Source organism: Hemibagrus wyckioides, linkage group LG09, assembly GCF_019097595.1.
Source record: "Hemibagrus wyckioides isolate EC202008001 linkage group LG09, SWU_Hwy_1.0, whole genome shotgun sequence".
NCBI lineage: Eukaryota > Metazoa > Chordata > Actinopteri > Siluriformes > Bagridae > Hemibagrus > Hemibagrus wyckioides.
In genome coordinates this window covers 12,341,787-12,366,542 of record NC_080718.1, presented here as the reverse complement: position 1 = coordinate 12,366,542, position 24,756 = coordinate 12,341,787, and the positions used below count along the sequence as shown (strand labels likewise).

General features: G+C 38.7%; 2 protein-coding genes across 5 annotated transcripts in view; one reads left to right on the top strand and one right to left on the bottom strand.

The window, feature by feature from the left end:
* The window catches only part of nhsl1a (NHS-like 1a), a 55,011-nt gene extending 48,196 nt beyond the window's left edge, over window positions 1-6,815 (top strand). For all 4 annotated transcript variants that reach the window (XM_058398671.1, XM_058398672.1, XM_058398674.1 and 1 more), the window contains exons 6-8: window positions 231-3,458; window positions 3,991-4,117; window positions 4,409-6,815. In XM_058398671.1, coding sequence (XP_058254654.1) covers window positions 231-3,458; window positions 3,991-4,117; window positions 4,409-5,003 — 3,950 coding nt within the window. In that variant the 3' untranslated portion in view covers window positions 5,004-6,815. The remainder of the gene's footprint in view (window positions 1-230; window positions 3,459-3,990; window positions 4,118-4,408) is intronic.
* Window positions 6,816-8,234: 1,419 nt separating this feature from the next.
* sh3yl1 (SH3 and SYLF domain containing 1) overlaps window positions 8,235-24,756 on the bottom strand; it is a 29,903-nt gene continuing 13,381 nt past the window's right edge. The window contains exons 3-10 of the mRNA XM_058398675.1: window positions 23,943-24,056; window positions 22,075-22,139; window positions 20,947-21,059; window positions 18,548-18,676; window positions 18,291-18,441; window positions 16,637-16,706; window positions 16,399-16,470; window positions 8,235-9,193 (exon numbers count right to left, since the gene is read on the bottom strand). Of these exons, the coding sequence (XP_058254658.1) occupies window positions 9,000-9,193; window positions 16,399-16,470; window positions 16,637-16,706; window positions 18,291-18,441; window positions 18,548-18,676; window positions 20,947-21,059; window positions 22,075-22,139; window positions 23,943-24,056 (908 nt within the window). The 3' untranslated portion in view covers window positions 8,235-8,999. The remainder of the gene's footprint in view (window positions 9,194-16,398; window positions 16,471-16,636; window positions 16,707-18,290; window positions 18,442-18,547; window positions 18,677-20,946; window positions 21,060-22,074; window positions 22,140-23,942; window positions 24,057-24,756) is intronic.

Below are 24,756 nucleotides of genomic sequence, written 5' to 3'. Positions count from 1 at the left end.
TATTCCACTGTTGAATTTACACATTCATAGTTCAGTAGAATTTGTTGTTTGTACATTGTGATCTTATTTATTTTGTATAGTATTATGTTTTAAAACAGGGTGTCAGATTGTAGAACTTTGACTATAGCATCAATCAAACTTACAGAAATACACAAGACAAACACAGACAAGTTACTGAATTTTAGTAAACACAGACTAATTTGACTTTGTCTTTACTTCTCTCCTTATAGCAAACAATGAACAAACTGGCATCAGATCTCAGTCCATACACACAACAGGCCAATACTCCACCCTTGGTGGCGTAGGGAGCATTAACTCTTCCCTCAAGCATTTAGTCACTCGTGACTCTGGCTGCCAGACAGAAGATGTAAAGATTGTACCCCCCTCAATGCGCAGAATCCGTTCACAGAGAGGCCATGGCATCGCTACTCAAGTGGCAAACATCTCTCTCTCATCTTCTGGTAGCATCTCAAACACGAGTGACTGCAATGGTGATATCTATACTTGTCAACTAAATGCCAGTGATCAAGGCTTTCACAGTTTGCCTCGTAATGGTGCTCGAATTTGTCTTCAAAAACTTGAAACCATTTGCAGCAGTTCTCCATATTTGACAGTGTCTGGCTCCACAAGTTCCTTACCCTATCAGGTTACCATGCAACATGGCAGCCCAGACTCACAGCACAAGTCTGATTTAAGAAAAAATACCTCAGTCAGTTCCAGGTCTGATGAATTTCATGGTTTCCAGAATGACTGTCATACTGCAAGTTCAAGCTATATGGTTTCCAAACACAATAGGAGCACATCCTCCTTGAATGCTGGTATTGTTTTGCAGAATGCTAGAAACCTTTGTTCTGTCCACTCATCACAAAGCTTTGAGGCAGTAGAGACCCCACTGCATTCTTTGTCAACTTGTCCCTCAGACCACCCTTTCAGCAGTAGTGGTACCTCATGTTCTACTAGCTCCTCCTGCTGTCAGTCTCCAGCCTCCCAATGTAGTACCCTTGATGGAAGGAACTGCAGTCCCTGTGGTGTCTATGAAGACTCTGAGATTTCAGAGAGCAGCATTCATAGCTGCAGCACACTGACCACTGACCATTGGATATATAAACCTGCTCCAATGGACCAATGGACCTCAAGCTGCTCCTCCCCTATCACTAATGTTTGTAATAGCGTGGCACATTCACCAAACAAGACAGATACCAGCTCATTGTTTTCTTCTGATACTGAGAGATGCTCGGCTTCTATGCATTTAACACCAGATTGCAAATCATACAGTCATGGTTGCATCAACAAAGCAGGCAGTTCAAGACACAATTTGTATGAGTGTAGGGAGCACCATAGTCATGATGACCATGCAAGCCTGCATAGTCATCATTCTCTAAGCCGCAGCATTTCCCTGCGGAAATCCAAAAAGCCCCCACCACCTCCCAAAAGGACTGACTCGTTGCGACGCAAACCACAGCAAAAAACATACAACAATGAGACACTCCTTAATGAGCAACTGATCTCAAGTCTCCATGAATCCCTGAAAAGTCATAGTGCCTCATACTCTGGACAGATACCCTTGAGTGGAATAGAAGACCCTTGGGTACTGGGTCCCAGAAGCCAAAGTTCTGTTAGTGTAGCAAGCAGTGGAATGTCAGCACCAGCTACCATGTGTCCAACCACACCCACACACAGTGACAGCAGCAGTCAACACTCAGAATACACTGAGTCATGGGACTTTCATATGGACTTTCCCCACTCAAGCTCTGAACATGGGCCATCCTCTCAAATTATGAAACCTATACTTACAAAAGAGAATTCAAAAGGTTTGGACAGTAATGCAATTCCATTAACTGTCTGCATCAAGACTGGGATAAATTCCAAGATGGCTGCATCCCCAGACAAAGTCCAACTTTTGACATCACCATCTAGTGGTTATTCGAGTCAATCTATTACCCCAACTGCCGGTACACCAGTAACATCACTTCTAAGAGCCAAATCTCCAGCAGGAAGGCCCAAACCCAAGGTCCCAGAGAGGAAGTCCTCACTGCGGTCCTCTGTTTCCTCTTACTCCAAACCCCTGTCCTCAAACACATCAGATTCTGTCAAGAGCCTTCCACCACCTCCACCGCTGCCTAAAACATTGCCTGGATTAGTCACCCTTCAGTCTAGTTTAACTAGCCCAATGCCTAGTTTAGTTAAGTCCAATGTATCCCCGATCACACCAGTACCATCTCCTCTGGCTATAAGCCCTACTTTTGAGGAAAAGCAAAGTTCTCCCCAAGTGTCATCCACAATACTAGAGGAATGTAGAACATCCATATGCCTCTCTCCTGACTCTTCTTCTTCCACATCAGAAGTCTCATCTCCCCTGATGCTGTGTGAAAATAAAATGACCACTTTACCTCTCCCACCACCTCCTCCACTTCCTCCTTCATCAGCTGTTCACACCCAGCCTCTTACCTCACCAGGTCTTCAAGCAGTAACCATTTTACAAGTAACAAATTCTGCTATGTCTTTGGATACAATGGAGAATGGAAAAGAACTTAATTCTAGTCAATCATACAATTCTGTAAGACAGGAGAGGCCAGTAATTACTGCCCAAGCTCTTCAGAGGGTACAGCTCCGACCAATAAAGCTCATGAAATTGGAAAATATTTTCACAGACATTATTACAACAGTGTGTGGTCCAGAAAACCAAGATCCTAACAAGGAGGCCAAAACTACTACAGACAAACCTGTAGAAACAGAGATTGTCAAAAATATTATTACATGTGACTCTGTCAGTCCACTACAGAATGGTATAGACACAAAAGATATTCCATTTAAGGAGTCCACATCTACTAGGCTGGACTCTAATCCAGCTCCTGTTTTTCTTGAAGTGGTCTGCAATACCCATTCTAGTGAGAACATTCTGGAGCTTTCACTTGACACTGGACCTCTGTGTGCTCCTGCCTACACTGATTTTCTACACTCCACAGCTACTTCATGTAGAACTAGTGATACACTCCAGGGTCAGAGGTCTCCAACATCACCTAGAAAGTCTAATCTCTCTTCAATTATGCCAACCATCTTGTACCAATCTGCTTTGAATGGTCTTGAGCATCTTGAAGTTACTGGCTCAGCAATGTCTGTACTGCCAAAGACCATAAACAGTAACTCTCTGACAGACAGTGTTAATCAGCATGAGCATCCACTACAACTGGAGTCTGAGGTAGAGAGTGATTCTCAGAATTCTCCTCCTGTGAGTCCAAGAAGACACTCAGTCAGCAGTGAAATCTCTTCAGACAGTATGACTGACCCTCAACTCACTGGCCTGACTCTCAGTGACCAAGATATTCAATTGTGTGATACAGATCTTGGACTGAGCGATAAAGAATTTGTGCTAAGTGATTATAAAGGCATTACAGATGATAGTTTAAGTAACAGCTCAGGATCAGTCATCTTCAAAGAAGAAGAAAATGATGAAAATGGTGAGATTCTTAAATGGATTCAATATGATCCTAACTAACAACATAACTGAGCATCTGTTTATAACAGCATATTGTATGTTACCCCAAACCCACTGTCTGTCTGCTTTTATTCAGAGTATTCCTCTTCATCCTCTACTAATTTCTGTCATGTTATGTCTTTTCATGTCATATACAACAAATATTACTACAAATATTTTTTTGCCCTCAGTAACCCTTTTTGGCTATATTATTAGGAAGGATGGCAGTAGGAACAATCAGATTTAATAGACACAGTCCTAAAGTAAAAGCCCTAAAAAACATTGTAATCATTGTATATTGGCAAAGTTAAGATACTATAAAGTACGAGAATGTGAGTTATAGGAGCTAGAAATGCTGTAATTTTTTACAGACATTTATACAATGTCTTGTATTTTTTAGACCATCCTGCCTTTCATTCAGTTTTATCCTTAGCTTTAATGGTGACATATTGGTCTTATTCTATTGTAGAAGAAAAGTAACTAGAACACATATGTTTTGCTGTTGTATGTCCTAGATGCTGTGTTTGATTCTGGAACAGATAGCTCCTCTCCAACGTTCAGCAGCACCGGAGAAGATATCGAGGAAATGATGACACCTGCACGTCCACGCACTACTGATGACCTATTTGCAGCCATCCACAGGTATCCCAAGTCTTTTTTTGTTTAAGATAAAAATTATTTGTGTGCAGCATTAGGTTGTGCTTTTAATGAGGTCTGTCCTGTAAAACAGCAGCAGTTCATGGGACAAATAAATTCACTGTACCTTTCCCCCCATAATCACCAGAGGACTTAAATCTGTGCTTGTAATGTTTTAAGAGGTAAAACATTATTAGGTACCTTCAGAGAGATAAGTGTTCTTGGCTTTGTAAAAGGTTTTCATTTGGAACTTATAATGAGACATCATCAAATCCATCTGTTACAATCATTCCACAGGTCAAAAAGGAAGGTTCTGGGGCGCGGTGACTCTGAAGAAGAACGCTCCCGTAGTTTTATTACCTCACCACCCATCACACCCACAAGTCCCATCCCCAGCATGACTCCGATGCCCCGTCAGAGTAGCAACATCCATCGTAGGCTGCGCCGTTCCACAACCAGCAATGACAGCTTCAAAGCCCTGCTCCTGAAGAAAGGCAGCCGCTCAGAGCCTGGTTTCCGAATGTCTGCTAAGGAGATGTTGAAATGCACCGACCCTCGCCTACAGAGATCCAATGTAGACGGCTCGTCTCCCATTCCGGCTCAGTGCACATCCCCAGATAGAAGCAGGAGAGCATACGAGGAGTGGGCACGTACTGAGGGTGCCTTGCCCCGCCTTTCACCCTCACTAACACACTCCAAATATGGGCGCGCCAGTACTCCACCATGTGCTGCTAGCAGCCGGTATAACTCCCGCAGTCGCATCCCTAGTGGGCCCATGACTGTGATATGTGAGAGGGAAGGGGAACTGACTGAGTCAATAGACTGCTGCAGCATTCCTTTCCCTGTGTCATTGTCCTCAAGTGGCACAGTCTGCGCTCAAGGCAGCACTTAGACCAAAACTCTTATAATCAACCTGGAGATTTCTTTACTTCTAACAACCATAGAAAAATGGTTTATCCTACATTCAACCAGAGCACTACATTCTTGCTTGCTGCACACGCTCATGCTGGCCGCTGTAGCTGAAGACAGATACGGGAAAGGGGAATCTAGATTCTACCACTTTATTTTCATTCTTCTCCATTCTCCAGGAAGAAGAATTTCACTGCCTCAAAATATTTCCAGAGGATTACCCTTTTTTCATCTGTCATTCTGTCTTCTCTTTTTGCAGGTTAGGAAATGCAGGTTACATGTAAGTTTCCTTTTGGCATGATAAGCAGGAAGGATTTAGCTGAAATGAGAGAGGATTTTTATTGACAGCTTGTTCTTGGTTAGTGGCTATATCTTGACCCAATCAAGAATGTGCTAGAAATAATAGCACATTCTACCAACACAAAGGACAAGATCAGGATGTATGGGTCAAAATTGAAATGATATGTTTGGCAGGGTGTTAAGTTAATGTGAGAACACAAAGAACTGTAATAGTAAAGTTGTTGAAGAATGTATATGGAGATGTGTATATGGACAGTCAGATAAAATAAGAGGACGTTTTTAGAAAGACTGACTTCAACAATGTAGATTTGCACTACATTTCAATGGCTAATTTCTGTTGTGTCCAACCATTTTCAGTTAAAAAAAATATTTCTGAATGGGCACATGTTCAACAAATGCTTTAATATCTTTTTTTAACCAAAAAAAATGAATGGTATAATCACTAAGTACTTTAATCTTCTGTACTTTACCAGTATGAAAAGAATACAGGTGCTAAAAAGCTCAATATCATACAGTAAATGGTGCATATTCAGCCTGCTTAGGTTAAAACAAGTATATTGCTAGTACCAGCCCTCTGAAAATTTCTACACTTTTCTATTCATGTTGCTTCAGATGTACTGTACAGTACAGAAAACTTGAAGTGCTAAACAAATGAACAAATGCACAACAGGATCAAAAAGAAAACACAAATGCAAAAGAAAATAACAAAGAGAAATCCAAAAATAGCATGGAATGCAAAAAACGTAAAAAAATCAAACGATCCAAGATCGTAAGAACAAATAAAAATAAACACAATAGCAAATCTGAAAAGCATATTTTAAAGCAAATATAAAGACACGATAGTAAACATGAAAGAACAGCAGTGAGTCTGAAAACCTAGTTCATGAGTTCTCAAACCAAAAAAGACAGGAAAATTACTGACTTGTGTGCATCTATCTGAGTGAACAAATATAAGAGTAAATTATTCGGGCACCTTGTGATGAATGTGCTTATTGGTGATCTAATATTATAGCATATTGCTGTCATCTTCAATAACATATTTATTCTGGTCAAATTCATATCTAGGGTATGTTTTCCCTAGAGGAGATGGGCGAAAACTGAAAATCCTGGATTAAACACAACTTGACAGTAAATCACATCAACACCGTGCCACCCTCTTAAAAAAAAGCACATATATAAGAAATAAGCATCGGTATAGTAAGCACATTGTCAGTAATGCCCAAATATTTTACAGTTATTGATATTCACTTAGCTTTTCTCATGTGAAGACTGACTTGCTGTTTTTTCCTCGGATTTGCCAATGTGATTTTTTTTTTAATTTGTTTAACTGTTAAATTGATTTTGCACTTCAAGGCTTTCACGTTAGAGCATTGTATATTCTATTTGTCCGATATTCAAAGACTCAGTTTACTATAACTGCAATAGAGTGTAGAGAAATTAGAACTGTTGGGGTAAAATCTACGACTTTTCATTTCAATAAAGTTTGTTGACCAATTTTCCTGTGACATTTGACTTGTATAGCAGTGGCCTCATGTATGACTGCATATGAAACTGTTGTGCTGTACATCCACATGATAAAATGTAATAAAAATCTATATGCATTTTTATTTGATTAAACACCCAAACAATTATGTACAGATAAAGAGGTATGACTGAACAGATTCTATTAGTATTACTATATAATACCCAATTAAATGAATGATCTTCTCATTAATAAGTATAGATTTCTGAGGATTATAAGGAAGAGGTAAGATTAAGGGTCATTACCCATTACCCAATACTTCTGCAGTTGCTCAACAAAGAAAACAAGAACAAAAAAAAGTTAGATGGTATCGTTTTAGTTATTTAACCCTTTCTTTTCCAGTGATGATACCCGACATTCATACCCATATGTGAATGATGAACATCCCATTCCAGATTTAGTCCCCTTTACTGTTATAATATACCTCCACTCATCTAGGAAGGCTTCACAATAGATTTAAGCATGGCTTTGGGTGATTTGTGCCCATTTAGTGCCCTTAGGTGATGTCAGGTGAGGAGGTCTGGCACGCTGTCAGTTCATCCCAAAAGTGTTCAATGAGACTGAGGTCAGGTCACTTGTGCCCTTCCATACTATCCTTGGTAAACCTTGTCTTTATGGAGCTTGCCCAGAGGCATCGTCATGGTGGAACAAGTTTGGGCCGTTCGGTTGTAGAGAAAGGAAAGCTTGGTGGTGCTGGGGCATGAACACTGATCCTCCGATCAACAACCCAGAGCTTTAACCACTTGAACCACCACTGCCCACAAGAATTTGGTACAACTACAGCTCTGCATAAAGGAGGTCATCAGAGACACATGCTTCCCGGGGAGTGTGTACTCAGAGTGTTGGGTTTCCGCCAACTCCAATTGGGATTTCATATGGCTCACCACCCATCCATGAAGACCAGCTTTGTAGACACTGCTTCCCCCAGATCAGCTGTGGATCTCTCCAGGTCCTTCAGAGTTACATTTGGCCTACAGGTTGGTTCTCTGAACAAATTCCCTTTTCACTCAGCACTAGCACTAGGAAGCAGTAACTCCAGAAATGATTCACCCCTAGTGATTATCTCTAATTTTGCTATCTTGCACCATCAAATTTATATATATATAAGAATAGGATTTTTAAACTGTGACACTTGACGTGACTCTACTGAAAAAATTGAAAATGATTTAAAGGTTCTCACTATTCTTAGAAAATCAGAAAATAGTATTCACCACCCAGTGACAATAGTGTATTTACCATTTGCAGTTTCCTCTAACTCTCCCAAAATTGGTGGATAGCCATTAATTTCTGGCAGACGCAAACAGACCCTTTCAATATTATAGATAGATTATAGACAACAATGAAAAAAGGAGGAGTGAATTGAGGAAAACAATTCACAATGCACATTACAGAATGATCACAAGACCTTTAAATCTCTCTTATTTATTAGAACCACCTGTATAAAAATATCAGTTATGTTTAGTAAAAACAGTAGACCAATTAGCATTTGATTAGTTATGCATATTATTTAACATCCATCCATTGTGCCAGTGTAATCTAATCTACTCTTTATTCATAAAGGCACATGCGGCAAAGTATATATAAATTTCAAAGTATATCTTCAAAAAAAAAAAACAAATACATTTTTAGACATTTCATGTCTACCAGTAGCTGAGGTGAGAAACAAAAATGCAATGAATGTATTTTATGAGAATGAAAGTACATTTTAAAGTATATTTAAACAGTACAAAAGGTGCATTCATCTGGAAGAAACTAAAAGGCAGAAGAACAATCACTTAACACTTCTTCTAAAAACACTAGCAGCTTGTATGACATCAGATCACTTGAGTCTTTGTTAGCTTTACACTGACTGTCTAAGTGCGGTGCTTAATATATTTAAACAAACCCTGTAATTCAAAATAAAACACTCATGAACCAAAATATAATTGTGATAACCAACCGATAAATATGACCTGCTTAATTCTTTAGACAGTAACCATTAAGACCCCAAACATGAAAAACATTATAAACCCCTGGACCAGTGACATACCACTACCAATCAACACTGTTAGTAAGAAGCATTAACTAAATACAAGCCTTTAACGATGCTGGCTTATTCATTTTTCTCCCTTCATAATCGTGTCCGGCAAACAGGGATCCTTGAAGCCCTCTGCGCTCTCAGTTAAGGGAGACAAAGTTGGCAGGGAAAATGCCCACCTGTCCTCTCAGCTCTCCCTCCCACCAGTCATACTGGGAGTCGGTCTTTGTGATGACGGTGATGCGATCACCAACCGCAAAGCTCAGATCACCAGGCTGCTGCCCTGTGAATGCATGCATGGCGGTGACTACGAGAGCGCCACCTGATGCTTCACCTGTAAACAGAGTTGAGATCCGAGAGACAGAGAGGGAGGAAGGGGGTGAGTTAGAGGATAAGGAGCATGAAATTATAGAGAATTCTATACTAAGAAAATCAGTTAAGTTTTATTTCTGCTGTTCTTCTTAAAGCACATTGGTCACAAGCCAGTGTTGCAGAAACCCAGATTTAGACCTGGATCTCCAAACAATTAACTGACATGGGAAGTTTGACAATGAGTAGTGATTGCCTTTTATTTTAAAAGTAGCACCACGAAAATCCAAAATCTTTGCAGACTGGTGTTATGTTTCTGACTGAATGTAGAATTTCTTTGGTGTTTTGTCTTGCATGTCACAAAGTGTGATTCAATATAAAATCATTTATTTATAACTAATTTGTCAAACTGTGATATTTGGCTAAATGTTCTAGTTATATGCATCAGTGTGTGCTTCGGAGTTTGGTAAAGGCATGTGCAGAATGTACAGCATTTCCTATAATGAACTGTTCTTTTTTTCAGATATTCAACTCAGTATGATGTAAGATAACCAATCACAGCACACTAGAGGGCAGTGTAAGATGGCATTTACCCTCCTCTCTGAAAGTATTGGAGCAGAAAGGCCAATTTGGGTTTGAGATCAAAAGATTTTCAGCTTACACACAAATTTTTTTTAAGTGACCAAAAATAGTGGAACGTGTGACTGACATGTGGTGTTTAATGTTGCGCAAGTATTGTTTAAACATTTAGTAGCTCTTGGCTTGTGCCTTGAGTTTGCATTTGTTATTTAAAAAGATAAAGACCACAGAGCTGCCATTTGGCAGAAAACGAGCCATTTAAGGCTGAGATAAGAGGAACTATTGATGGGAGTCATTGCACAGCCACTGGGCATAGCCAATACAACAATGTGGAATGTCCTGAAAATAGAAAGAAAGCATGAGGGTAACACAATCCACCACAGAATGAAAAACCACAAGATACAATCCACTCATCAGCAGTAGTAATCCGCCAGACTGAAATTCACAAAGAAATACAGATAAGAGCTACAAAAGTTCAAAAGGAACCTTTACAAAAGTGATGGAAGGGGCTGTCCTGGCACTGAAATGTTTTACTATTCTCAGTTTACTTTGCTTTGAGTATACAACGGCATATATAAAATGAGGTGTCTCCTTTGCCTCCATAGAAGCATGCACTCCAATTAATTTGAAAAGCATGTCGAGGTTAGTTTTGCTAATTTGTTAACAAATTAGCTATTTGTCTAACTAACTGTTATTGTGGGGTTTTTGCTAATGCCACCATCAATTCCAGTAGCTAACATAACCAGCTAGTCAGAAAATCACACCTCATCAAAAATGTATTGAGGCAAAATGGCATTAAATAAATAAATAAATAAATAAATAAATAAATAAATAAATAAAAAAAAGAAAAGAGAAGAAAAAGTTTAAAGTAAGCAACAAAAGTTCATTTTCACATGAAAAAATAATATTATCTCAATTTCTTTAATTAAAAACATTTACCTTTTTAATACTTGAGTACATTTTAAAGTATTTTAAAAGTTTTACTTTTTGGCTGTTTATTAAGTAATGACGTAATTTTTTTTGGCACACATTTGCTTTTTTTTTTTATATTATATACATTACATAATATACATTATAAACAGAGTTTGTATGATGATGAAGTACATGAATACATGTGTAAGTGTTTGTGCGATCATTTTGTTCCAGTGTGTAAAGTGTGTCAGGTGTTTGCAGGCTTTCTACACTGGTCTTAGCAGCCTGAGTTCTGATACTTATTGCAAAAAACCTTTGTCAAAGTTTCGACAGGATCTACAGGTCAGGTTGTGATTAGGTCTGAAAGTTTTGTGATTTAAAGGGGAAAAAAAGATCGCTAATATGGTGACGTTTTCTTCTTTATTTAACATTTTTAGAAGAAAATTGCCTTACAAGTCAGAGGCTGATGCTGATCCATTTACAACCTTTGACAGAGGCGCTTATACAAAGTGACATATTTATCTCATTTACACACCTGAGCAGTTGAAGGTTAAAAGCCTTGCTCAAGGACCCAACAATCCTGGGACTCATCTCCAATCTTTAGACCAAAATCTTAACCACTGAGTGTCTACTACTGCCATTTAAAGTCCTGCTCGTTTAATTTCCCACCATTAGAACAGTCTAAGCACAGAGTACATTAAAAAATATAGCTTCTCAGTAACAAGCTGACCTTTTATCTCATCAGCTTTGGAGCATGGTACAGAATTTAGGAAAATTATCTGCTTCACGTTAGGTTGGATCAAAGCACCTGATCATTGATTATTTTCTTATAACTGTGCATCCAGATGTATTTTATTCCATAATTAACACACAAAAATTGTTACACAAGTATGAACAAAGAGGACAAGGGGGGGGGTGACCAAAGAAAGCAGGAGAATAGACAATAGAGGGTACATTCTCACATGCAGTCTTTCACTATTTGCCGGTACATGTACTGAAATCCCCTTACTTCGAACCCTCAGGCAGTCCCGAGTCCAATTCAGACTGGTTTAATTTTTTGTATGTTTGTTTTTTCTTTTTTACTCAAACAATAAACACCTCTAAATGCCTATAAAATAACTGTCTAATCGAAACGTTAATTCCTTTTACCACGCCTGCAAGCCACAACAAGCCATAGAGTTTGACAGCAACATAATCCAGAGTTTTTCCATATCTGTCAGGTTGGTGTGTCTGGGCAGAACGGTGACATTTGAGTTCTGCAGCTTTCTGCTTGCGCATGCAAAGTCGAAATAGTGACAGCTCATGAAAAGGAAAGGCATTAAGATATCTCTCATGTCTACACCAATGAGTCTGATTGGAATTAACCAAAAAAGAACACAACAGTAGCATGCTTTTTTAAGCAACCACACATGTCAGTCATGGGCATTTAGTGGTACATGTGATGCATGAGCGTTAAAAAGAAAGATCTGGGCAATGAAGCCACAAACATCTCTGGTCATGAAAACCACTAGGAAATAAATTGTGGTTAAATAAACTATTACACAGTTGTCTCCATTTATAGACTGATAGTGGATTTTCTTTCTTCAAGAAATTTTGTAGCACAAGAAAGTCTTAATTGTAGTATTGGTTGTATTAAATGTTATGCAAGCTGTGATGAGTGAGCCTTGGAGGTGTCCTTCTATAGTTTATAAAATCTTAATCTTAAACTAACAGACTATGAAAAAGGCCCACAAAATTGTCTTGGTTGTCCCATGGTTTTAGTGGATTCTGTCCAGGAAACACTGAGCACAAGGAAGGAAATTATCCTGCATGGGACACCAGTCCACAGGGAAAAACACACACACACGCACACATTTTCTCTAACCACACTGAATTTTAATGTGTAGAACACCAGCTGTTCCATAATCTATAGGTATGTTACTGTACACTGCACACAGCTCATGATGAAGCAGGAACGATGCAACATCCATTTGAGGCATACCAAAAAATAGTCATAGCTGACCACTTTTTCAATTAAAACAATCACGACACCCAGATCATCTAATTCCAAACATTAATGCATTTCATACACCAAGTCCTCCTTCATTCCCACCAGGCCTGAGTCATAGTCCAGAAGATGTCTTCTGCTTTACGTAGAAGATGTGGGCATTACTGTTTTGTGGCATGCTCTTCTCATAAGCCTAACTAATGTGTCTGAATCAGAGATAAAAATAACAAAAATTAACTACAATTAGATCTAAACCAATTAAGAAAGTAAACCGGGGGAAATGAGTAAGACTAGGAAATTGGATCGAGGCTCACATTCGAAAAAGAGCTTGTTAAAATGTGCATATTAATTCATTTAACTTCATAGTCTAACGCAGATGAATGAAAATTAAACGAGATGTCTATCCATCCCATGACTAAACAACTGCCCTATAGTCAGTAAAACATAGTACATATACCATCACAGCCCTTTATTTCATCAAATCTCTGTGCAAGGACAGAGACACACTTGCATTCAGCCGTTCACATGATGTAAATGAAAACGTCATTCATCAGACCAAGCCAGCTTCTTCCATTGTTTTATGGTCCAGTTCTGATGCTCACAAGGTCAGCATGGGTCAGCAGCTCCAAACACAGCAAGCTGCAAAGAACTGTGTTCTGACACCATTCTATCATAGCCAACATTATCTTTTCCAGCAGTTTGTGCTACAGTAGCTCTTATGTGGGATCAGACCAGATGGGCTAGCCTTCACTCAATGAGCTTTGGAGGCCATGGCCCTGTTGCCATTTTTGATAGGAACTAACCACTAATACAAGTCCTGGCATTTTGGAGATGCTCAGATCCAGATGACTAACCATCACAAGTCACTCAGATCCTTACACCTGTCCACTTCTCCTCCTTCCAACACATCAACTTAGATGGCTTACTTCTAGATTAAAATATGATGATATTTGGTTTTAATGTTAAGGCTGATCAGTGTACAAAGTATGGTGGAATGATTAATGCCTTCATATAAAAATACATACAATCCCTTATGTTTCCTGATAATGTGATATATGCCTGGAATTTGACTGTGCCTGGCCAGGAAACACTGAGCACAAGACAGGAAATTATCCTCCATGGGACACCAGTCCACAGGGAACCACACACATACACACACCTGGGGACAATTTAATGTATCTAATCCAGCTACCAGCATGCTTTTTGTGTAGTGAGAGAACACCTACAGTAATAGGATAATGCAACCACACCTGGAATAAAAAACTTTAAATGGTACAAGTATCTGAGATCATGAACCGGGTTATCATCTTGTTTACTGCTTACACAGTTACACACTCCTGTTCCTTAAAACTATAAAACTGTGGTTCTGTGATGTTGTTTTTATGGAATGAAACCCAGCCCCATCATGATAATGGAAGCAGTAAGTACACTCCATAAAGCATAGGGAACTTGTTTTTCTAGGTCTGCTTTCCTCCCCATTTAGGCAACATGTCTGCAGTTAAATGTTGTGACATTGGTGTTAATGTGGGAGCACGCTATCCCGGCCCTTTACTCACAGACACCCACCAGCTATTGGCCAGCAATCTGTGTAATTTTCCCCTCTGCTAATGATACTGTCATTCCTCTGTGGGAAAGAATGCAGATGACTGCTGACATGACAAACAGCGTGAAAAAGAGACGGGAAAGCAGCCAGACCTCGGCTTGGCTCTTCCGCTTAACTCTTGAAGCTAGCTGAGCAGAGTCTCTTAGAAATAAAGGCTGCTTCACATCTTATTTAATCCTGTAATTAAACTGTAAACAGAGGGCTTCGTAGACTATTGAAAACGAATGGATCTTTATAACAAACAAATCATTCACTGTACTATGATAGAGATGACTCAGAAAATGTCTTGGGGTCATGAAACTTTGAAATGACTAATAATTACTGCTTTTCAATTAAAAAAGGTGTATTGCTTCAACACTAAATGAATATATTTTCTCAAGGGTGATGGAATAAAATACGATAGCGTTAAACCATCAGGATACTCTGATTTTGGTGAGACTCTGCAGTTTGTCTTGCAGAGTCAAGTAGAAGGAACTCATTTTACATTTTGCCAGTCCAGAGAGACCATTTCCAGTTAAAGAACAGAGACTAAAAGCCAAACAAAGCATCAGTAATAAGACACTACACACTGACATGATCAGTGATTAAATACAAAATGGTATTCATGCAGACTATTTATCTAGGTTAGATTAGGATATTAGCTAAATACACTCCAAATGTTTCAACAAGTTTTTCGGATTAGTCTTATGTTGTTAAATGTTTACTTAAAACTACCTTATTATTTAAAATATAAATAGATGTAAATTACTAAACCCCAGGGAGAAATTCTGGACTATTTGGACATAAAGACCTCAGGTAGTCAGGTTCAGAATTACTGGTGTCCTTGGTAAAGATAAAAATGGTTATAAGAAAATGTCACTGTTGTTAATTAGCAGAAGCTCACCTTTAAATAAAACATGAGAGAAGACTCCCTCTGCAACACAACACACTCTCTCTCTCACGCGCACCCTCGCACTCTCTCTCGCACGCACACTCACTCTCTCTCTCTCTCTCTCGCACGCGCACTCACTCTCTCTCTCGCACGCGCACTTGCACTATTGCACGCACACTCACTCACTCTCGCACGCACACTCACCCAATCTCGCATGCACACACACTCACTCTCGCACACTCACTCTCGCACGTACACTCACTCTCGCATGCACTCACTCACTCTCGCACGCACACTCACGCACACTCACTCTCGCATCCACACACTAACTGACTATCGCATGCACGCACACTCACTCTCGCACGCACACACTCTTGCACGCTCACTCACTCTCGCACGCACGCACACTCACTCTCGCACGCACACACACTCACTCTCGCACGCACACTCTCGCATGCTCACTCACTCACTCTCACGCACGCACACTCACTCTCGCACGCACACTCACTCTCGCACGCACGCACACTCACTCTCGCACGCACGCACACTCACTCTCGCACGCACGCACACTCACTCTCGCACGCACGCACGCACACTCACTCTCGCACGCACGCACACTCACTCTCGCACGCACGCACACTCACTCTCGCACGCACGCACACTCTCACATGCTCACTCACTCACTCTCGCACGCACACTCACTCTCACGCACGCACACTCACTCTCTCGCCCACTCACACTCTCTCACACACACACACACACTCTCTCTCTCTCTCTCTCTCTCTCTCTCATGAGAGAACTCTACTGAAGAAATTTCCTTCCTGCCATTTTTGATCTTTGTACTTTGTGCAAGCTCCATCTGCAACATAATATTCTCATTAAATACTGATGAGAACATATACCAGGAATCTAAGATAACTCCTCAATCCACATTCAGTCTTGTGGACTGTTCTGTTTTGCAATAGCGTTTATGTCTGGAGAATGGGAGAGTCAGAATAAAAGCGTGGTTTTGATCGTATGTTTTGGATCATGCTGGGAAAGGTTTTCTTCTAGCACACCTCCCATCATCAGAAAATCTACAACCATGATAGTTGGGGAAACTTTTTGCCTACTTTGACTATTTGTTAGAGCCTCCTGTGCATAAGGGTAAAATACCCTCGAGTATTACTCCAGATTCATGTTAAAAGAGTGAAGGAGAAAAGGAACGTTTAAAGGCTGCTTGAGAAGTAACACTTTGTTGAACTTAAAGTAAAATACATATTTTTATTTTTCACTCACCTGAGCGTTCAGATCCCCAAGTGGAGAGACTGGGATAAAGGGCTGGCCTTGCTCCAAAAGAAGCAGAAGCAGCTGTGGATAAAGATCTTAACTATTAGAGCTGTACGATTAAAAACACTTTACTAAGTGCATCAGGATCCAATCACTAAGCCAAAAGTTTCGTGTTATTTCAATTAGAGCCACACTACTGCGAAAAGAAGAGATATTTAATTTTTTAATAGCCGTTTAGGACTCTTACCTTCAGCCCTTGAACTGAAGGAAGAAGCTGCTCTCTGTGCTGGAGGCGCTGGTCTAGTTGGTGCTACACTCTGTAAAAATGAAGAACACTGTCACACGTCCTATAAAAACTACACTCACTGGTAACTATGCTCAAGTTTAACTACATCACTAACATCACAATTAAACCACAGCTGTTAATTCACTGCACCACTGCTATTTACCGCACTCTCTCTCTTTCACACACTCACTGTCTCACACACACTCACTGTCGCTCACACTCACTCTCACACACACTCCTAGAACAAAAGGTTAAATAAAAGGATGAAGGATGATTCATTTGGTGGATATTTAAGTCCACACATCCCTGATAAAAATCCAGATTTCATGCAATGCAAATAAAATTAAACCAAGATAAATCACGTCAGGTCTTTTTCCACCTTTAATGTAATATTGCAAAGAATAAGAAAAAAATGATTTAAGGTTTGCACACTCTTCTGTAATGGGACTTGCACATGTGGTCAGAATGAACCAATCAGGTTCCAAAGTAATTTTTATGCACATATATATTATCAAATTGAACCCAAATAAACTGCAAGAGATTTTGTAGGATTTTCTTGGTTTTGTAGGTCATCTCCTTGGTATCATCTGATGACTGAATCCATGTTTTGAAAAGACCTTCTGTATGGGACCCAAAACATCAGATGAGCCCTGGACATCATCGTCAACTGGGGAAAATGAGGCTTCACCATAACATTACCAAGAACAGGATGTTCCTTTAAAAACGATGAGATCTTATCAGGGAGGCTGCCAAGAGAGCTACGCCAAAATTAAAGGAGCTGCAGGAATATCTGTCAAGGGCTGGTCACTTTTGCATGTGAAAGCAATCTCTCATATCTTATATAGTTAAAGCTCTTTCTGTGAGAAAAACAAGTAGAACTCAATGTTAAAAAGGTCACTGGGCTTTCACAACAAGACGACTACTTCTTGTTACTAATGCGTGTTAAAAATAACCTTAATATATTTCAAACAGGAGAGCTACTAAAGAAATCTATTTCAGATTGATATTCATGGTAGATGATATTGATATTGCTGATCATAGACAGAACATGAAGCCTGTCTGATCATTGCTGATTGTAGGTGGACAGAAGATGGCCTTCCTGAACATGAAAATGCAAGTGACATTATACTAAGACACTGTACTAAGAAGAATCTTGGAACTTGGCAGAACATACATTTTATGTTTCTACATTTCTATGTAGCAAAATGTTATTTTGTCTTATGAGACCAAGAAAGAATGATTTGGCAATAATTCTAAAAAGATGATTTTGAAAAGTATTAGTTTAGAGGTGTGCCTCCTGGTGGTAGAGTGGCTGGATCCCACGCTCACATTGCCATGGCCCAGGTTCGATTCCCGGGCAGGGCGCTAACCCAGCCACTGAAGAGTTAACTCAACAACAACAATGTTAGTTTAGAGGCGTGCATATACAGTATAATGAACCAGGTTAGACTTAACATGATTAATTTTTGGTATAATTTTTTTTACTTCCCAAAAACCTGAAATTTTAACAGCAGCTTGTAGACTTTTTAATATCTACTCTACCATTAATGTTTTATTTGTAACTCTACAATACAATGCATTATAGAAATTTCTGATACCTTTACTATACACTGACCTTTCGATTAGGATTCATATACTTGCTCTGCCAATCACTGGTGTATTTTTCAGTGTAGTCATCCAAAATAGCATACAGGTCATATGCTTCTGATGGTGGCTCCACATCCCCATTGAGAATAGCAGATGCACGAATGTCTTGGGAATAAAACCTTGCAGACAACAAGTGGACATCTTCAGAGGAACCAAATAGTGCACAATATAATGTAAAATACCAAACTAATATCCAATGAATAGTAAAAGCTTAACAGGACATACTTTCTGTTAGTCTCTTTACGTTCCATGATGTAGGAACCAACAAGAGAAACTCCAGCATAAAGGCCACGCGACCTGCAGTAGGAGTAGACAGCCGCCGTGCTGCGGAATGCCACGTCCGCCTCCAAATTCCTGTTAAAGATGCTTAGTCAGTCGGGTTTGTCCGTGTGCATGCACTGCATGAACCATATTCAAAAACAACAGGCTATTCTCAACTAATGATTAGCTGTGACCACTGCAGCTCAGTGTGTGAGGCTTGTATGTACTATTTTACATTCATAAATATTTTTATATAGATGGCAATGCAATAATACTCAATAGTGGTGCAGTGGAAGGCTCAAGTGGTTAAGGCTCTGGGTTGTTGACCCGAAAGATCAGGGTTCAAACCCCAGCACTGCCAAGCTGCCACTGTTGGGCCCCCAACCCACCCTGCTTCAGGGGTGCTGCATCATGGCTGAGCCTGCTCTCTGACCCCAACCCCCAAGGATGGGATATGTGAAGAAAGAATTTCACTGTGCAATAATGTATATGTGACAAATAAAGACAACTTAACAATATTAAGTGAGACAGAGTGGTTTTATTTAGTTATCACCAAGTCAGTCACCATTATCACTAAGTTTTCTCTATCTGATTGTTAATGACAGCAGGGACAGATTTACAGAGTAGAGGTGTGTGCTTAAACACATACTTAAGCACTGTTCTACACCATTTTTTAGTATAAACAATGAGTAGTGTGTTCACTCTAAAATCTCCAACAAGAAGTGTTGCACTTCAGGTACCTGGATGAAATTTTTTTCAAGATGACCAACACTCAGGTGAAAGAATATTGTCTTTTAAATTAGTTGATGTTGTGTGATTTACTAAAGCTAGCGACGTCACATTAGGTGCGTTTTACATCATTTGCCATTAACAGGGAATCAGTATAACTTCTGTTTAGTAAAAACCTTTGTTAGATGATACTACTACCATTCGATAATGTATACACTAGATCATGCATAATGCAGGTGCATAGTGCAATATGTCAACTGAAAAGCAGCTTCAATCATTTGGAGGAGGAGGAGGAGGAGGAGAAGAATACATTAATGTTAAGTACTTAGATAATAAGCTCATGAACTGTTTGAGGTACTAATTTTATTTATAAGACAGACAGCTAGCTAGCTAGCTTGATAGATATGTGGCTATCAGACTATTAATATCACAATATTCTTTTACCTTTTTCAATTATGCCACAAATCTAACCTCACAGCTTTCACACCACTCTTGTGTGTCTCTAGTTTACGTACCAACCTGTCACTAAGGGAAAATGTCTGTTGCAGGGAAGTCCCCCAGATTAGCCAGAGCTTTCATATGTAGGCAGGTAGGTAATGTCATTCATCTGTCAACAAGATACCTTGGCAGGAAATTAGATACTATTCCCTTCCAATCTGTTCATAAAATTATTGAAACACATACATTTATTATTATAAATCACTCATAATCCAAAAACACCCACTGAATTCCTTGGCTGTTGTTCTAATGGCATGTTTTTAGGGATAAAGTTACTCTTTCAAAAAAAAAAAAAAATAACTACATTTCCCAAGCACAGAGACAAAAAACTGAATGCAACAGTGTTTAATTAAACTACCAGTTCATAATGTGGTAAAGTGGTACCTGTCATTATATGTAATTCTCACCCAAAAGAAAAAAAAAAAGTCATGCATGCTGTGCTTGCTCATGCTTGCTAAAAGCATAAATCACTGTTCATCAATAGGAGGTAGTTTCATGAGGCGCCAAAATGAAAATCAACAGAATGCAACAGACAGCTATGTTCATCTCCATTATACAGAGAGAGAGAGAGAGAGAGAGAGTGAGAGAGAGAGCTCATGTTTTAAATATTATTCATAAAATCACCAAACAAGACACCATTACAACTGAATAACTCCTACATGATATATATCGTACCTAATACAAGTATTACTGTTCTTTGGGAATTTAGACTTGACTCCATAACACTTTGCAAATAGTAGTTAGTAAAAGCCTAGTATACATTCCATCCATATTCTTTTAACGATTTTAAGAGTAGGTATACCCTTGCTTATTGTTAGTAGCAGTGTCATTGTGAGATATTATTGACACCAATCATCATCTCTGAGATTTAATGTGTTTCATTGCTTTTACCTTCATTATGCATCTTTTAATGTGAGTGTCCCAAACCCTATTGCAAAACACCTGCCTCAAGATCTCGTCAAAAAAAAAAATACTTTGGAAACAATAATCTAATTGAGCCGTCCATAAGCGTATCTACTGACGCATTCCAAGAACTGACTACACTCATTTCTTTCAGCAATGCTACAGCCTTACTGTCAACACGCTGTCAACATGCTGAAAATGTTTGGCATGGAGAGTGAAGGATTAGCTCCTACCTGCCAAGAGGACCAACAGCCACAGTGCAATTCCCTCCAAATGTGAGATTTCCCCCTTTGCTGAAAGCTTCCACTGCTCTTCGCTGATTCAAGATGATGACAAAGTCAGACGCCTAAGGATTAAAACCAATTAGAAGCACAAATAAGCTCTAATAAGTCCCAAGAAAGGCATTATATCACATTAAAGATAAACACACTCCTAAATCCTACCATCCTACGGTTTCTGAATCTCAAGTACCTGGCAATCCTCATTTATACTTCCATAGCTGGGATTGGAAAGTAGGACTTTTAGAGTAAGCATTAGATTAATAATACAAATACATTAGTGTTTATGTGCACCAATGCCACAACCTGAAATGTGGACAATTAATCAACACTGTCATTTCACACAGGTACTTGGTACACAATGAGTCATTCAGTGGTGATAAAATGAAATAAAAACCCTGACTTTCTCTTCCTGGTGCTGACAAATGACCAAATGACCTTTGCAGGAGCACATGTGGATGATTGCGTGGGCCAAAGATAGAAGAATCCAGTCACTGTGCTGAAAAATGAAGCCAGGTCATGAGCTGCAAATAGCTCTCTATTTTAAGAGCACCAGTGCCAGCAGGTGTAAAGCATATGTGAAATCCTCTTACAACAGTCCTTTTTTGCCAAAAGTGTGTAAAACCCATTCAAAGAGAAATACAATCTGTAATTTGAGTTGTAAAAAAAAAAAAAGAAATACTGTATGCATTTCTTACATGTAATATACGAGTTGCATTGCTCTAAATCAAAATTTCAAAATGATATACCATCGGCCATACCCTGGACAGTATAGTACAATAAAATGCAAAGCCAAAATAATGCACACACATAAGCTGGTGTTTGTGTTTACATTTTTGTAACACATGCACAATCTTAATATTTTTATGTTGTTGATGTCCATGTCGTTTCAGAATATTTTTATCATTTAATCTCAATACATTTAAAGTGTCTATAATTATATGTTAACATATTAATATATTAACATATAATACAAAATTCAGATACCAGACTTACATCTGTTAATAGAGCATATCTGGTTCAAGTTTTGGGCGTGGTTTTTTTAAGGCCCTGCTTTGAAATCAGATTTAAGCAGAAACCTACCTCCAACCCGATCTCAAAGCCTCCACCAAGACCTGCGATGCCAATGGCTGTGGGAGCCGACCAACCTTTATCACACAAGTAACAAAGTCATGTTTAAGTAGGATGCATGCATTCTATTGCCTTTCATTAATAAAATTGAAGAAAAAAAAAGCACCAATCATACAGTATATACAAGTCTTTTTGTAAAAAGTTAGGTCAAAAGGTCAAAGGCAACATTATTTGTTAATCGCATCCTTTAAACCTTAGGTCCAGCTTTCAATGTAAAATAAAAAGTGCCTTAAAAACAACTCATCAGCAGGGGTGGAATGTTGAGTAACCCAAGCAGAATGCATGCCTGTAGAAGTGGTCAATAGACTGATACATAACAGTTTTACATAACTAGTATCATTATAACTTTGTAATTTGTCAATTCTGTAAATATAAAAAGTTACACTATATGGCCAAAAAAGTTTGTAGACATTTGATCATCAGACCCATTGTGGATCTTCCCCAATACTAAGAAGCACACAAATTTGGAGGCACACAATTGTCTAGTTTGCTGCATGCCCTAGCTTGAGATTTCACTCCACTAGAACTAAGGAACCCAAACCTGTTCCAGAACAAGCATGCCCCTGCACACAAAGCAATGGTTTGTCAAGGCTGGAGTTGAAGTGCTCTGGCCTGCACAGAGCCCTGAACTCAACTCCACTCAACACATTTGGCAGTGACTTCTCAGCATCAGGGCCCGATTTTACAAATGCTCTTGTAGCAGATTGGGCAAAAATCCCCAACAGCCACATTCTAATATAAAGCAAAGTCTTCCTAATAGAGTGGAGACTGTTGTAGTAGCAATAACAGTTAAAACAGAACGTTCAAGAATATATGATCATAAATTGTCATCTAGTGGATGTTTGATAGTGTAAAGCCATGACATTCCGGAAATGGAAATTTTGCAGTGGGCTACCTAATAAATTTAGGATTTGTCATTTTTATAGTCACCAGTACATCAGAGAACAGTTTCAATACAGCAAATCCTACAAAAAGGTGAAGATCAATGATGATAAAAAGATAAAAGGGGTGAAAAAAATGTGTGTTAAACAGCAACACATTTAGTAGTGAAGTTTAAACATATCTGTATGTTCATATATATATATATACACACACATACACATACACACTACCAGTCAAAAGTTTGGACACACCTTTTAATTCAATTTTTTTTTGTTTAGGGGTTTATTTTCTACATTCTTGAACAATACTGGAGATTTCAAAACTATGAAATAACACACATGGACTTAAGTAATCCATATCTAATGACAACAAAAAACAGTCAGTTGTTATTTTAAGACACGAAGGTCAGGTGTTCTGGAATAGTTCTTGCAAGAACAGTATTGTCAAGTGCATTTGCAAAACCCATCAAGCACCATGATGAAACTGGCTCACATGAAGACCATCCCAGTAAAACAAGACCAAAACTTACCTCTGCTGCAGAGGAGAAGTTCATTTAGAGTTACCAGCCTCAGAAATCACCAATTAACAGCACCTCAGATTAGAGCCGTTATGAAGGCTTTACAGAGCATCAGTATCAGACATATCTCAATATCAACTGTTCAAACGAGATTATTGTGTATTTCAGCCGCCTTCAGCATTGTTTTACAATGTAGAAAGAAATAAACATCAGGAAAAACCATGGAATTAGAAGATGTGTCCAAACTTTTGACTGGTAGTGTATATTCAACATATAACATTACATTAACATTACATTATATATATATATATATATAAAAATAAAATAATGCTGTACCTAATCTAATCTAATTTGTGGAGAGTTATTAACCAATACAGATCAGGCTTTACTAATAAGGTGTTTAAAAATATAATCAACTTACTTCCATCAGGAAGACGAGCAATCACTATCCCACTTCCTCCTCGAGCAGTGATCATGAATCCTGCTTTGATGACAGATAAGATTGCCAGTCCATGGGCTTTGGCAATTACATGGGCTTATATGGACAGAAAGAAAAAGGATAGAAAGGACAATCAAAAACTAAAACACCAACATCATGCACATATCCACACAAAACACACTGTCTCATCAAACTAGCTTAACCTGGGTTGTTTACTCAATTTTTTGTATTATTTGCTTTAGAAGTAGACTTTTGAATATAACAGAAAATGAAACTAATTTGAAATATAAAAATCCAATATTTTTTGAAGACAAACAGATGGATGGACGAGATTTATGCACTTTTGCTGTATTTTAACTATTGAGCTATTGAATGGGGAAACCTCACAGATTTTTTAAAAAAAATTTTTTTATGCAGTCTAATAGACCGAACTCATTTTACTAATTTACACTTCAAAATTATGAACTTACTGTATACAAGGTGTCCTAAAAGTTTTCATACTTAGAAGAAATTAACACTTTCAATAAAATGCCTTCCAAAACTGGAAAAGAAATCAATTGAAAAATGAAATCACATTACTGTATCTGTAGGGACCTAATTTACCTAAAACTACAAGTGTGTCAAGACCTTATTTAAATCAATTAAAGTTTATTTGTATAGCAATTTTAACAATGGAACAGGCATATAAAATTCGGGATAAAAAATATGAAGTTAAAACTTTTATTTTATATTTATACCTAATGATCAAGGCAGAGGTGGCAAGAAAGAGATAAAATGAGGAAGAAACCCGGAGAGG